This window comes from Nyctereutes procyonoides, unplaced genomic scaffold (assembly GCF_905146905.1).
Source record: "Nyctereutes procyonoides isolate TBG_1078 unplaced genomic scaffold, NYPRO_anot_genome, whole genome shotgun sequence".
Classification (NCBI taxonomy): Eukaryota; Metazoa; Chordata; class Mammalia; order Carnivora; family Canidae; genus Nyctereutes; species Nyctereutes procyonoides.
Window position 1 is genome coordinate 54,742,215 of NW_026575020.1, and position 15,302 is coordinate 54,757,516.

A 15,302-nucleotide genomic window follows, 5' to 3' on the forward strand; every position below is an offset into this window, starting at 1 on the left:
GAAACCTCCTTTCTGATCAGCATGTTTTACAGTCCGCCCCAGTTTCTTTAACAATTCTGGGAACCAATGGTTTTATTTTTTTTCTTCCCTTACAGACCAGACTTCTGGTTCCCCCCCACTCTAATAGAAAAGGAGTTCACTCATACAAGAGCAGCCTCCCACTCAGGGGACGCCTTCTCCTCTGCTACGAGTTTGCCACACTCAGCAGTGATGACATTTGAGCTGGGTCATTCTTTGTCGTGGGGCCTGACCTGTGCATTGTGGGATATTAAGCAGCATCCTTGGCCCCCACCCACTAGATGCCAGTAGCACCTCCCAATCGTGACAACCAAACGTCTTCAGATGTTGTCAGAGGTCCCTGGTGGAGGTTGCGAGGCAAAATCACCCCCAGGCGAAACCCACTGCTCTGCCCTGTCCTTCATCCAGGGGTAGTTTTCTTCCCCTGGGAAGGACCTGCCACCCTCCACGACAAGATCCTTCGGGCTCCAGGCTCACTCCTGTGACTGGCAGTGCCAGGCCTCGTCATTGCCGTCTTCTCAGGAAGCTCGTCGGTCCTCCCATTTTGTGTCTAGTAATGAGATTTATTGATCAGGGAGGGCCAATGGCAGTTTATAAACAGAGCTGACACCGCAGTTCACAGGCAAGAGGAGAGGTTGAGTGGGGAGGAGACAGTACCTCTCTGCAGAGAGCATTCGTGTCAGAGCAGAAAGACAATCTGGGGCCTGGGGTGCGAGTAGCTGCCAGACCCCAGGGGCCACTGACTGAGCTTGAACACGGACACTACCTGAGGCCTCCTCGCAAGAACTGTGTTTTCCTGGTCTTTCTCCCCCAGACTCCTAGGAGCAGAGCTAACCTCTAATAGGCCAGGAGGAACATGTCCCTGGTTTTCCCCTTGGGGACCCTAGAGGCTCTTCTGAGCCACCAGGATTAGAAGGGAACTGTCACTTCATTTTTCTTTCTGTTCTTGGAGAAGCTGGCAGCCTGAGACCCATGACATCAAAAACGAGCAGTCGGTCTGAAAGGCAGTTTGAGACTGGCTGTCTGGGGCTGTGACCTCGAGGTTGTAGGGCCCGGATGCTTTTTTCAGAGCTTTTACACCTGGTCTGTAAAGCTGGAATCACGTAGGGAATTTAGCACAGGTGGAATAATTCTCGCTGTGCGGGATGGGAGGTGGTCGGGGACTTGCCTCCGTCATGGGTCAGGAAGTGAGATCCATGGCGCTGGGTCTAGAGCCCACGTTCCCTCCTGGTTCATGCCGCACTGGAGGGGGAAGGGGGCAAGGTTTGCCTCTGTGGAGGGAGCTTCCACGGGCACCTTCAGAAGGCAGCATTCTCCCTGGCAAATGTTCTGACCTCAAGCGCGTCTTGAGCGGCCCCTCCCATGGCCCCCTGTGTCGGCAGCAGCCCAGCCGCCCCCTCCTTCCCATCTGAGCCTTGGTGATCCGTCACCAGAATGAGGCTTTGGACATCAGGGCTTTTCACCTTCTTGCAGCTTCAGAACCTGGGCCATTTTTGGTTCTCTTCGCTTTCCAGTCCTCAGTACCAGCCTTTGTCATAGAGTCCTGTGTTAGGGTGTGAGGGGCCCCAATCCAGGCACGCTCAGGCTCCTGACCCAGCGCCTCTCTACTCCTCCTGCCCAGACAGCCCGTCCCAAGCAAGGAGACCCCTCTGATCCTCCCTGGGCAGCCCCCACCTCACACTGCCCTGCACCTGCCTGGATGTGGAGTGTCTTGGGCCCCCAGCCTCGCCTAGCCTCGCTGAGGTGGAGGTCACGGGCGGCCGTGGCTCCTGCTGCCACACAGTGCAGCCAGCCAAAACAAGCCACGGGACTTAGTTGCTTTCTTTCTGGAGAAAGGAAAGCTGTAGGAGAGTGGAGACCTCATGGTCAGGAAAGAACACAGGCGCCTGCGTGGCTCCCTGACAGTGACTCTGTTCCTTTCAGTGGGGGTCAACTTGTTCTATTTCTGCATCATCATTTACCTGTACGGGGATTTGGCCATCTACGCTGCCGCTGTCCCCTTCTCCCTCATGCAGGTGACCTGGTGAGTGTCTCTCCCCTCTCCGCCCCCCTCGCCACCTGGGCTATAGCCGAACAGGCTTCCTCATCCAGTCAGGGCAGAGTATTTGGTAGAAGCACAACACCCAGCAAATTTGTCAGCATCTAAAGATTGGAGAGGCCGAGGCCCCATTCTGTGGACACCACAGCTGGCTATTCACTCTGTCCCTGGGAAACACACTCTACTGCCCCCTCCCTGGAAGATGACTAGGATTCCCACCAGGGGCTCCTGGGTCACTGGGGAATGGCGCCAAAGGGACAAGTAGCACCTGCCCAAAGAGATTGAGGATTGTGATTCATGTTGAGTGAGGTTGGTCTAGAAGCAGCTGCAGCGGGAGTAGAGGCGCAGTGGTGGCTAATAATTAGTAACGTTACATCCTGTCTGCTCCCAGCCAAGTGGGGGCCACACTGAGCCACTCTTCTCTTTATCAGCAGCGCCACTGGCAACGAGTCCTGCGGTGTGGAGGCTGACACCAAGCACAACGACACCGACCCCTGCTGGGGGCCCCTGCGCCGTGTGGACGCCTACCGCATCTACCTGGTGAGTGGCCTCACCTCTGCCCAGCCTGGGTGGCTGGGGGCATTTGAACTTTACTCTTTGATCAAGCTCTTTCCCCAGAGAGGAGGGTCTACACAGCTCCACAGGCATTAATTACCACCTTCATCTTTCAGATATTGTGCTTATAACTCCCAGGCTAGTTACTGGGGCAATGGTCCTGGGCAGAAAACACCAGGTTACTAAGAACATAGCCTGCGTGTCCAGTCACACGTTCCTCGGAGTTGGCATTCGGGTCATTGCCAGCTCCTGGCTGTGAACTCATAAACTGAGCTCACGGTTTGAGGGGCACCCTCAGCATAGCTCTTTAAGTGTGTCAGGGCTAATTTCCTGGAGACTTGCCACATTTTGACTTAACTCCTGGCCAGCCCAAGAGCATATGGTAGGTGCCGGGCTTCCCAACTGGGCAGGCAGGACTGAACCATCTTAGCGGTTGGCCCTGACCACAAACAAGCTCTCCAAATAGGGAAGGATCAGCCCAGCTCTCTCCCTTTCTCCCCTCCTCCCTGCAGGTGAGGGAGGAAGATGAATCTCCAGGCTGCTCTCGACTCTTCTGTGCCATGGGCAGGGGGGACGTGGGCTGGAACTGGATGCCATGCCAGACATGAAACCAGAGGCCATTATTTATCTCTGCCTACTTTGTGGGCAGGACTCCGAAATGATTCCCTCCCCCTTTTGCAGGATCTATTAATATTCTCTGCCTCCTCTTGGTCCTCCTCAACCCTGACACAGATTTAGGTGTGTGAGGTGACACAGAGTTTGACACGTGGCCACTTCACTGATTCAGGGAAGGAGGTAGGGTTCAGGAAAGAGGCAAGCCTTTCGGGGAGTTGGCCTCTTGACTTACCTGTCCGTGTCCTGGTAGAGGTTCCTGCAGGTGCTTCCAGCGGTTACCTGGTTCTGAGTTACTGGGCCACTGAGTGCCGGTTTTGCCTTCCCAGTCCCATCTGAAGACCTGTGGACCTACTGAAGGCAACCTGTGGGCCACACATAGGGAGAGGTTGGTTTTCCTCTTCTGCATTGCTGGAGCGATTGGATGGTCTGGTTTTTGGCTTGCACGGTCACCTAGGACTAGAAATTTGTCTTTTAATAGAATCATATTTCAAATCCCCCTACATGTGGTGGGAACTTGGAAGCAAGTTAATTCCCTGGCACCGTTCCCTACTTGCCCAGTCTTGTTGAGGGACAGGGGTCACTGTCAGGAGGGCAGCACAGCTCAGACCCGTTAGCCTCTTAGCATTTCAACAAGCCATCATTGATGATATTAGCAAAGGTATCAGTGAGTAAAACGACCTGCCTAGATCTCTAACTAGAGGAAGGAGGAAGCAGGAGAAGGTGGAGGAAGAGGTCCAAGAGGCTCAACACAGACACTGGAGCACATCAGGGCAGAGGGACCTGCAGAGGGACCCGACCTCAGGTGGGTCTTTCTAGGAGAAGCTGATAGAATCTGCTAAATTGGGCTCCTGGGTGGCTCAGTCAGTTAAGCGTCTGCCTTCGGCTCATGTCGTGATCCTACGGTCCTGAGATCGAGTTCCGCATCAGGCTCCCTGCTTAACAGGGAATCTGCTTCTCCCTCTTCTCCTCCCCTCTGCTCGTGCATGTGCTCGCTTGCTCTCTCAAATAAAATATTAAAAAAAAAAAAATCTATGCTGAATCTGCCTGGCACATCCCCTCCCCAGCAAAATAGATACAAGTACTGGGAATATTGGCTGCTGCCATTTGCCTGGTAAATTATTTAGAAGCATTATTATTGCTTTATTAAAATGTTCCCTCACTTATTCCCGTAAACCTTCCACGTGATGGGAGCCTCCCTCCCTGAATCTCAATAACCCCCTGATGAGGAAGAAGGAGCTGTTCAGGAAAGCAGACAGGCATTAATTACCACCTTCATCTTTCAGATATTGTGCTTATAACTCCCAGGGCTGATTGCCACCCAACCCGCAAAAGCAGCAGGGGTGGGAAGGGCCCAAGGGAATAGAGCCTATCCCGCCGGGTTGTTTTTCCATTCCTCCTCCTCCCGGTCCGCTGCTGGGGGCCTTGCTTTGCTCAGGTGTTGTGTCCAAGTGTGCTTCCTCCCTGGTTTGGAGAAATTCAAGGCAGCCAGATCTCCACATCATCTCAGGAGTTAGAACTTTGTGTCCAGCTCCTGGGGTCTGTGGCTTCTGAAGAACAGTGGTTCCTGCCTCGCCACACTGGGTGTGCACCCACAAACCACACCCCTGTCAGTGACCTGGAAGGGATCAGCAAACACAGAGGTTTCCTTCCTTGGTCCTGAGCTCTCTGTTGAGGGTGGCAGGGGCACCTCCCCTTCCCAAACCGGACCCATGGGGCTCCTCCGGGTGTCTTCATTCCATCAGGTGGCCTCTGCAGATGTAAAGGAGGAGGCTCGTACTTCTCCCCATACTGCTTTAGTTATTCACATTCAGGAAATTGTCCCTTCTGGAGACTCCCAGTACCTCTCTCTACCCGTGATTTCTGATTTTTGCCGGCAGCCAGACTTCACCACGATGTGGGGTGAGACGGCAGGCAGCTTTAAAGCACCCCCACCCCGTGCACAATCCTCTCCTTGTCTCAGGTATTAGGTAGGTGATGCACCTGCCCAGCCTGCGTGTTTTGTAAGGGCCTTGTAATAACCATCTCTTCATTGCTATTTTGGGACAGTACATCCTGGGGAATAAAGATACAGGCTTTTATTTTGTAGTTTAATTTTCAGAAGGTCCTTTGGAAACCAGTCTTTTCCGTGTCTTCCCAGGAATGCTACTGAAATGCACACATAGAATGAGAATATTTGGGGTATTAACTCTACCCAGAGGCCAGCCTGTGCGTAGCATCATGATAAGAAAGGAGCTTTCTCCATCAGCAGCTACCAGTCGCCTCCCAAAGCCCTTGACCATAACGAATGGAAAATTTCTCCTCCCCTCCACCCTGCGACCTCCGTCCACATTCTGTGATTGCCAGTGCAGCTGATATGAGTCAGTCTCTCCCTCTCCTTCCTTGGAGTAGCCACAGAACAGGGCACTGGGAGGCGGGGGTCCCGTGAGTCACACGTGCTTGCCAGGGCCGTCCCCACAGGCTGCTGCAGCTGGAGCCAGCAGTGACCTGGGCCCTGGCAAGAGCCCATGAGAATTAACCATCAGGACCTGCTGTCAGCTGCCCTTGGATTCTCAGAACCCCACACATGCCCCTTCTGCTCCTTTGAAGGATCAGTGAGAAAGTGTCAGGTGCCCCACCTCTTTCAAACCAGTAACCTCGCCTCCAGGCTGGGGAATATCTTGGGATTCTTTGTGCAGAGCTTCTCTGGCCTTGCTAGGAAACAGAAGTGAGCGCTTCCCTCTCCCCTGTGCGGTGAGGAGGAGCCAAGGACCAGTGGTGAAGTGGTGTGGTTGTGCATAAATCAGTTCTCTCCAGGAACTCAACCTTCCCGAGTGTCTGGGAAGCAGGATGCGTGCCGCTGTTCCATGGAGTCGAGGGCACTACGAGTTGCTCATTTCACTTTCTTGTCCCTGCAGCGCTTCCCAGCCCATCCCCCAAACCCCAAGCCCAGGGCCTAGCCCTGATGTTGCCCCTGCCTCTAGAGTGTCAGAGGGAAGCCCTGAGGCCACAGTGGGACGTCCTGGGCGCCGAGCACTCCTGCCGGTTCGCAGGAGTGGCCTCTGCCTCTTACAGGTGGACAGATGCTGCTGGGTCACCGGCAGCCCAGCAGGCACCGGCCAAGCAGAGCCGGGAGCGCAGATGGCACAACGGAGCTCATCCTGGCTGGAGGCTCGGCTACAAACCGATGGTATGGAGTGGGGGCCCTCGTGGCTGCCTTGGGACAGGACAAGGTCACCCTGGCTTGCCATCCTGCCTTGATACAGGAGGTGGCCCGGGAGAGAGATGACAGCCTGCAGGTGCCTGGTCACCCCCTTGAAGAAGCGGGGTGTGTATTGGGGGCTGTGGGGGAGTTTAGGGAGTTCTATCTGCTGGGCTCTTCCGAGGGGTGTAGGGCAATCCGATTCGGGCTCAGGTTAACATGGGAAGGGGCTTCCTAGGCTTTCACGAGAGTCCCGGTTTCTCCATCTGCCAGGAAGTCGTGTTTTCTGATTCCATCTTGCCTCAGCGTGATGCAGCAATACTTGTCTGTCATCTGCAACATTTAGAATACCATGTAGTCCCCTTTTTAAAACTCAGGAGTCTTTTCCTAAGACAGTACCACTCAAGGTGTGAACATCCTTTTTGTAAGGAGATGGAGAGGGGCGTGACGTGCCTGCATGGCCATGCCAAGCCTTGACCGGCCCTTCCTACTGCAGCTTTGCGTGGGTGTAGCCTCTTGCCACTCACTTTCTCATTTCGCCCTTCCAGCTGCACACAGTAAGGCTCATGGCATCATTCCACTTTACAGCAGAGAAAACTGAGACTTTGGGACTGTGTCTTCCCCAGGGCCAAGGCAAAGACAGAAGCCCAGCTCCTGGGGTTCCCACCCCCATCCTCTGGCCCTGGTCACAGCCTTGCTGGACTTGCAGGCTGCCCTGCTGGCGAGGCCCGAGAGAAGGGGCAGGTCTCACCCGGTCATCAGCCCTTGGAGCTTAATGTTTGCAGAGGGGTGGGGTGGTGCTGCCCAGGATGGGATCTGTTCAGTGATCCGTGTCTGCTCACCCTGCCTGTCTGCTTGATGGATTTGCTGCCTCTCACTCCTAGATAGTGGAGCAGACTTCTCACATTCGCTCAAGGAGCACCAGCATTGGACACAACTTCCCAAGGACATTTCTTGTCCCTGCCACGGTCCCTTTCTGTGTTCTTTCAGCATCAGCCACGATGCCCTGGGGCTGTGGCATCTGCTAATAAGTGGGTCACCGCTGCCATCACTTGAATATTTATTCTTACCAATTCTGGGGCAAGAGGTGGCCTAGAGGCCTTCAGGACCAGTGAGGGGGGAAAGCACGGCGCAACAAGGTTTAGCAGCCACAGTGACATGACAGGATGTGGGGGCTCTCGGGAACACTGCTGCATACCTCTAGAGGCACCTCCGTGTGCCCCAGTAGGACATGGCATGGACGCTGCCCCTGGATTTGCCACTACTGGGAACTTGGAGTAGAAGGTGACAGTAAGCTGGGAAGGGAGGCCCCAGAGGGCTGGTGGGAACTGACAGGGCAAATGAACTGTCTTTGTGAGGGCTCATGGGGTGGCTCTGTTTGGGTGCAGAGAGCAGTGCCCTAAGCCCACAAGTGGCCTGATGGCAGCTTCCTTTCTCCAGGACACACTGCCCTCCTGTCTGGTGCACATGGGTTGCTTATGGGGTCTAGAATATCAAAGTGCGTCCTTTGTAGGATGGCCACCTACCAGGACTACCAGGGAAGCCCATCTTTCTTTCTTTTTTCCTTTCTCCCCACAATGTGCTACTTGTCAGCTCCCCTTCACTCCATCTGGATGTTCAATAATGTCCATTTTGCTTGGTCTCTCTTTCTCCCCACTCACTCATGGGAAGATAGCAGTCATACCGGCTGGTCACCACAGGTGGGAGGAGCGGGGCAGCCCTAATGCCCTGTGCCTGGCAGACACCGGGGGCTTCGGCTTGATGGTGGCCTGCGGCGTCTTCAGCCAGTTGTGCAGCAATGTGTCCTCGTGAGCCTCTCCCCCATGTGCCAAACCTCCACTTTCAACCCACAATGCCGGGTCTCCATGAATGAAATTTCTGCCCTATGCCCCAAAAATGTGTGGGCCCGCAACCCAAACAAGAGCTGGATCTCTAATGTGGGGGGAATGCTCGTGCTTACATTGAAGTGACTGACTTTAAAGGATTAGCTTGTCTCTCTTTCTCAAGGAAATCAATAATACAGGGACAGGTCTTTGTTTTTTTTTTTTTCTCTCTCTCTCTCTTCTTTTTTCAAGGGAGCTGTCTATATATTTCATCCTGGGAATGGCCTCTTGTTTTTGGTGTGCTTTCCACCCCCACCCCCACCCCCACCCAGCCCTTTCTAAATGAAATTCAGATTGCTCTGTCACTCATTCCAACACTGTGGTTTGGCTCTCGAACTCCTGTGAAGGACCTCATGAGCCTCCAGCACCCCGCCCATCACCCATGGCTACCGCTGCCTGGGCACAGCCTCCCACACATCCCGAGAGTCTGTCCGGCTGCTGCCCTGCATGCTCCAGACCAGCCCTCACGTTTCCATGCAAACCTGGGTAGCACCTCCCTGGGCCATGGGGACCGCTGCCCCCTGCCCCACTCCCCAGCACCTTTGGGTGTTGGGGCTGAGCTTCCTTCTTCAGCTCCGTGAGAGGATTGCTGTTTTTATTTTTAATGTGCCTCTCAGGGACATGGGTTCTGTCGGCTGGCGTTAAGCCCGCCATCCATCACCCTCACATCCTGTCTCTGCCATGGCAGACACCTGACACACTGGCTTAGAAGGTGACACTTAATCCCCAGTGCCGCCGCCTCTCTGCTCCCAGTCAAGATACCAGGTGATGGGAATTTGGATCTCAAGCTGGTGGTCCTCGCTTCTCCTGGACAGTCCCCACTGTCCCTTCCCCAAATCTCAGAAGCTGTTTGTTGCCATTGGTTGGGGTCCTGCATGCTCTACTCTGTCCTGGTGGATGGAGGGAACTTATATCCTAGCTCCTGAGCCAGGTGAACTGCCCAGACTCCCTTGTCACACGCTGGCAGTTTGAGCATTTCTCTGCCCTCTTAGAACGTCCCAGGTCTCTACCCCTATATCCATTGTCTGGCAAGTCATGAGTACTTGCTTACAAACGCCATTTGCCCAGGGCAGACTGTTTGGACTCCTGGGCCCATGGGTAGATGTCAGGTAAACTGACCTGGATTCTCATCCTTCCGCCCTGCCCCCATCCTCAATTCAGCCAGGCAGGTGCCTTGAGATGGGGGGAATTATCTTGTGTGCCATCACCTGGCCACCCTTACCCCAGCATGCTTAGCTCTTAAGAAACCTCACTGTATGGAAGTCCAAATGTATAAAACAAACAGGGGAGGTAATTGATAGTTACAAAGTACTTCATTAGTTCGTAAAAGGACTGGCTGCAGGTTTCTCTTGAGTACTTGGTTTTCCTAATGGGTGTAAAATGTTATTCCGTGAAAACTGAGGATTTATAAATAGAACTTTTAGACGCCTGTTTCTTGTAAAGGAAGTACCACCTATTCACATGCATTGGGGCAGAAAGGAAGTATCCACCTATATACGTGCATTGGGGCAGCAATCCAAAGCCTGGTTCGTATGGAAACAGGGATGAGCAGCGATGAGCAGCCCACCTACAAGAGAGCCAGGGATGCACACACCCTTGTACGCACACACAGGCTGGGAAGCTTCATGGAGCTTGTTAAGTGCATGCCCACGGCCCACACTCCTGCACGGGCCAATCTGGTTGGGAAACTTCCAAATAGGTCTCCATGGGGAGTGCTCATCCCTGCTGGGGACCTTCTGCACTGTGCTTTTTCAGGACCGTTTTATCCACACTCATCCCAGGCAGCCTGAGCTTGAGGCTTAAGCACGCCTTCTCTGTGAGTGGCACGAGTAGGGATAAATGCCTGACGCTCCTCGCTTCACAAGCGTCCTAGGCCGACCCTGCCACTGACCTGTGTGTGTTTTCAGCATTCCCCTCAAGCTGCTCTGGGCTGACCCCAAACGGTTCAACCCAGGCCATCTCCATGCTCCACATCCCCTCTGCTTCCAGCCTTCCTTTTCTGGGTAAGGAGCTAAAAGTGACTTTGTTTCCTTTAAGGAAGTGTCCTGATTGATTTCACATCTCGCTCCCCTCCTCCCCACTTGGTTTCATTTCCCCCAAAAGTGCAGGGGGGGAAAAAAAACATCATCTAGAACCCAGCAGCCTGCTAGTGGTTTTAGAGGAAGGTGGAATGTTCTTAAATATTTTGTGTTAACTAGGATGGAAACCGTGCACGCCAGCCCATTTTTTCCCTCCTGCCCTGTGTCCGTCTGATGCTTTCATTGCACAGAGGACCCATGGTACTTGTGAGGGCCCTGCTGAGTTTGTGGGGCTGTGCTTGCCCCCTGAGCGATGCTCACTCTCTGTTACAGGGTGTCTATTGTGAGCCGAATCCAGTGTCTTTCTAAATAGCGCCCCAGGGCCTCGGCAATAATTGTTTAATTAAATAAAGCGCTCATTCTAAAGTAATAACTGCGCTCCTCTGTGTTGCTGGCATCCTAGCCAGCGGCGCTGGCTGTGCAAACTGTGCTGAGAATAAAAGTGTCTTTGGGCACGTCCTCCGGACTGCAGGCCAGCCCAGAGAAAAAAGCTGGAGCCGAGGAAGTCCAAAGGGTTTGCAGCCAGCAGAGATGCTGACCCGAGCGTGATGGGCATCAGGGGAGCTGAACAATTAGGGTGCATATTAATGATGACATCTGATTAATTAGCATGAGCTGGGGCTGTCTCGTGGATTAGCTGAGAGCAGACCAAGGTACATTTTAATAAGCCTTCAAGTGCAAAGGGAGGTGCCGCAGAGCGCATTGCTGAGCAGATGCTTCGTGGTGAGCGTGAATCTGGAAGGAAGGGTCACAGAGCACAGCAGGGCCCAGTGAGTTTGGCTCCGGGAAGAACTTCTCTAGCCTCAGATTGAGACGTTCCCTGAACACCTTGACAGGAGGGAAGAGACGGCCGGGCCAGGTGCTGGGTGCCAACCGGTCTGTGATGCGTACCCCTCACCGCTGTAGGGAGGCTGTGCTCTACCCACAAGACAGGCATATGGCCCTGGGAACACTGTCCAGCTCTCTTCCTTCCCTCAGGTCCAGAGTATGAGCCTCAACTGTACCTCAGGGTTTGGTTCCAGGAACCAACTTGAGGTACTTGTTAAAAATACACATTCCTGGGTCCCAGCCTCAGCCCCGTGTAGCAGCTCCAAGGCTGTGAGGCCTAGAATCTGCACTTTCAACCAGTTCTGAGGAGAAATCTGTGTACTTTCCCCTTTGAGAAATCCTGCTGACTGAGGACCTGTCACAGTGGTAGACGGCTTTGCTGGCACCCCATCTCTTGGGCAGAGGCCTGCTCTGATCTCCGGGCTGCAGCTGTGGAGGGTACAGTCAGGGACTTCTGTGCCTTGCCTCTTCCAAGGGAGGACGATGGCCACACATCCACAGGTGTCCAGTCTGGTGTCACAAGTAACCTACTGGAGTTAATGCCTCATGCCCTTCAGTGCAGATTGAAGAAGAGCATCGCTCCTCTGATCAGACTATTTTCAGACTCTGTGTGTCCCCGGGAGGAAAGGGGCTCCAGTGACATCCTTCTGCTAGTGCCTTCTTTGTTAAGCCAGGGCCAACAGGTCCCTCCTGGGTCTCCATGGGTGGTGCTCTTGGCTTCCTCTTAGAGCCCACAGTATGCCAGCCCCATGGAGAGGCCTTTTACTCTGACCATCAACTAGGGAGGAAGCATGGGGATGGTAGTGCAATTTCTTATACCCAATTGGACAGAGCTTGTTAATCAGCCAGCTTGATGCCCTGTCTTCCCTCCTTCCCCACCTCCAAGGTTACTCAGTGTCGGCAAAGAATCCTGCTCCCCAATCTGTCTATTTCGAGGTCTGACGTCAGCAGGGAAGGGGTGGAGCCAGCCTGGCCTGTGCTCCTCTCTGCAGGGCTCCCGTGTTCTGGGCACCTGACTTCCTTCCCTCCCTCCCCTCCAGCTCCAGCGCGGAGCACTCCCACCGCCATCCACTCTTCCTGCGCAGAGGCGAGAGTGGGAAGAGTAGAATGAGGAAGGGAAGGCTCCAGAACACCTGCAGCCATCACCTGGCACCTCTCGTCAAGTGCTGCACGAACAAGCAGTTGAGGTGATGGAGAGCGATGGCTCACCCTCCTCACATCCCCGGGACAGGGACACTAAACGCAATCAGATTCCAGCTGGTTTCTGGAGATGCTAACATCTTTGCAGGTTCTAAGGTCCAGGAGGCCCATGCACCAGCCACTGAAAGTATCCCAGCTTACCTCCTAACAGAATTAGGTGGTGGGGGTGAGGGGAGTTGCTTTTCTCCAAGGGAGCAGCTGAGGGGTTGGATGGATGGTCCAGAGGCTCCCCACCCCCATCACTCACAGCAGAGTCCACCCGTTCCCCTCAAGGCCCCTTGTTCTTAGGACCTCTGAGGACAAGTTGACCCATAGCCTGACCCCACAACTCTCCCCAGGCCCTGGGTCACGTGGCCAAGCCAGAAGAGTACCTCCAGCTTTTCCGTGTGTGGGGCAAAGCACAGCCCTGGGGGAAGTAGTGCTATCTACCCTCCGTCCCCCCTTCCTTGACATCCAGCATAAATAGACCAAGATACAGAGCTGGTTTTGGTTCTCCGTGAAGAGATTTCAGGAACCAGTGAAAAAAGTGGGAACCAGTAAACCAAGCGTGCAGTGCAGGAGAAGTTAACATCTCGGCGTGTGCTTACTCACTCTGGCTCCCGTGGGGCTCACTGCAAGCACCAAGGTGGCACTTTTCACCCATTTATTGCTGTGGCCCGCTAGCCAGGACACCCCTGGTGTGCCTTTTCTCTTTTGCCCCCCAGAACTTACAGTTCAAACTAGTACAGTCCCTTTTAAGCCTTGTCCCATTAGCACAGAGGACTCAGGAGAGCCTGAGGCCAGGGCGACTGGTGTGCTCATCCACGCAGGAGACACTGCCCAGCCCCCATCCCTGTAGTCCAGGCATGAGGATTGCCCCAAGGCCACAGAGCTTTTCTCTTACTTTATCCTTTCAACATTGGTTTTAGGCAAATGTGACTGTCATTTCCCTGCCTTAAAACCCCTTTAGAAGTTCTCCATAAAGGAACATTTACATTCCTTCACGTGGTATGGTCTGCTCCTATATCCTTCTGGAACCTTCTCTCTCACCACTGTCCCCCACTCACTGGCCACTGTCCTCCAAAGACTCTGGGTGCTTTCAGGACTCTGTGCCCGTTCAATACCTTTCCATTGCTTCAGAGTCTGACGAGCACTCATCCAGAACTGAATTCAGGTGCCTCCTTTAAAGACACCTGCAGCCATTACCCTCCCCCCACCCCCTACCACGGCAATAATTGCACTTTGGTGTCTAATTACGTGGACTCCCCACGAGCATCTCGAAGTCAAGGCTGTGCCTGACCCACACATCTGGAATTAGCGTGGGCCTCACAGAGGGCAGTTGCTCCATGAACATTTAAATAACCGAGAGCACTCGGGTGTGCTGTCACCGCTGGGTCCGTGGCCAGCACTGGTCCAGTCCGTCTGTAAGGTCTCAGGGCTGTCGATGCCCGTGGCTCATTATGGCTGGCAACTGCTGCTCCCGCCAGGAAAAATCCACATCCAGCTGGCTTTACTTTTCCCAAAGGCACGAGCCATCTTCTGTACTGCCCTGGCCGGAAAAGCAACCCCTCAGCATGGCCTTAGGAGCACCCTGTCTTTGTAGGCTGAGGGCAGAGAGGAGCAGTCAGGCGCTGACCACATGCCAGGAAGTCTAGGGTGGCTCACCCATCTCTCTGCCACCTCCTCTTTGGCGCCTAAAATGCAAGCAGTGAAGTGCTAAGACAGGTGCCAGGTCTAAAGGCAGATCTGTTTTTCCAGGCGGGGCCCCCAGCCTTCCTCACGCACACACCCTCTCTGTCCCGCCAGCCCCCTGTCATCACTGCCCCTTACAGCCCTCCTTGCTCAAGATCAAGCCTGTGTTCTCACCTGGGCAGGTAGATGCAGACCCATCTCCATATCTCTCTCTCTCTCTCTCTCTCTCTCTCTCTCTCTCTCGATTGTGAGGAGCCAGGCTGCCCTTAATAATTAGCCTAGATGGCATATAATCATTAAGTGAGTGACTATGTGGGTTTTCCACAATATTTATCCCCCCCCGCCCCAACCACAAGGGTTGCGGCTCTGGCACCAAATCCTTGGAACTCTGCCCACCACCGGGCACCATCTGGCTTTTCAGCTGAGAAAGAGACAACACAGGCACGCAGGCCTGTCCTCCAGTAGGGGGTGAGGGGGACAGCAGCCATGCCAGGCTAATGCCACCCAGCCGGCCCAGCCCTCCACCCCTGCCCCCAGGGGAGGCAGCTTTGCTGAGGTTAGAGGTGGTGGAGAGACGTTCTCTAGGGCATAATCAAGGGAAGCAGTAAATGCCCTAGGAAGGGGGCCAGCCTTGAATACACACAGCCTAATTTCTGATCTCAGCTGTCTCCGTCATTACAGTCTTGACAAGTTATTTTATCCACTTTACCTCAGCTTTCTAAAGTGGAGCTAGTAACCAATTCCCAGGGTGTCGGGGTCTTCAATGGAAGGTACTGTGTGTGGGTTCCCTTGTCTCCAAGGCCAAGCCTTCTCTGGGTGATGGATCAGAGGCAAGGGGAGGTTCTGGGGCGAGACAGTAGGCATAGTTCTTCCCTCTGCCGACAGCATCCCTCCAAATGTAACCCCAACCATCTCCCGGTTGGGAGCTTGGAGATGATTGGGTAGGGGGATACCTGGACCAGGTGTGTGGGACCTGTTCCTATCCCACAGGCTGGGGCCAGGGATTGTGACTTGATAGTGGAGACAGTTGCCTGGGAGCCACGGCATGCGTTCTGGAAAGACACAAGCTGCATCCGGTGGCGGTCACGACACCTGAGCTGTTTCCTGGCAGTACACAGCCAGGCCTACGGGTACTGAGGGTGCCCTGCCGTGGGTCATAACCTGTCACTCCCTCACAGGTAGCTGCTTGTTCCACACATCTTTAACACCGAGTTTAGCAGCCAGGCCCCCCAGTAAGA

General features: G+C 54.2%; 1 protein-coding gene across 4 annotated transcripts in view; it reads left to right on the plus strand.

Moving 5' to 3' along the window:
• TMEM104 (transmembrane protein 104) overlaps nt 1-15,302 on the plus strand; it is a 58,385-nt gene that overhangs the window by 13,563 nt on the left and 29,520 nt on the right. For 2 of the 4 annotated variants that reach the window (XM_055325688.1, XM_055325713.1), the window contains 2 exons: nt 2,488-2,596; nt 6,278-6,392. In XM_055325688.1, the coding sequence (XP_055181663.1) occupies nt 2,488-2,596; nt 6,278-6,392 (224 nt within the window). Of the gene's footprint in view, nt 1-1,941; nt 2,042-2,487; nt 2,597-6,277; nt 6,393-15,302 lie in introns of all 4 variants that reach the window. The other 2 variants (XM_055325704.1, XM_055325696.1) reach the window with 2 other exon arrangements.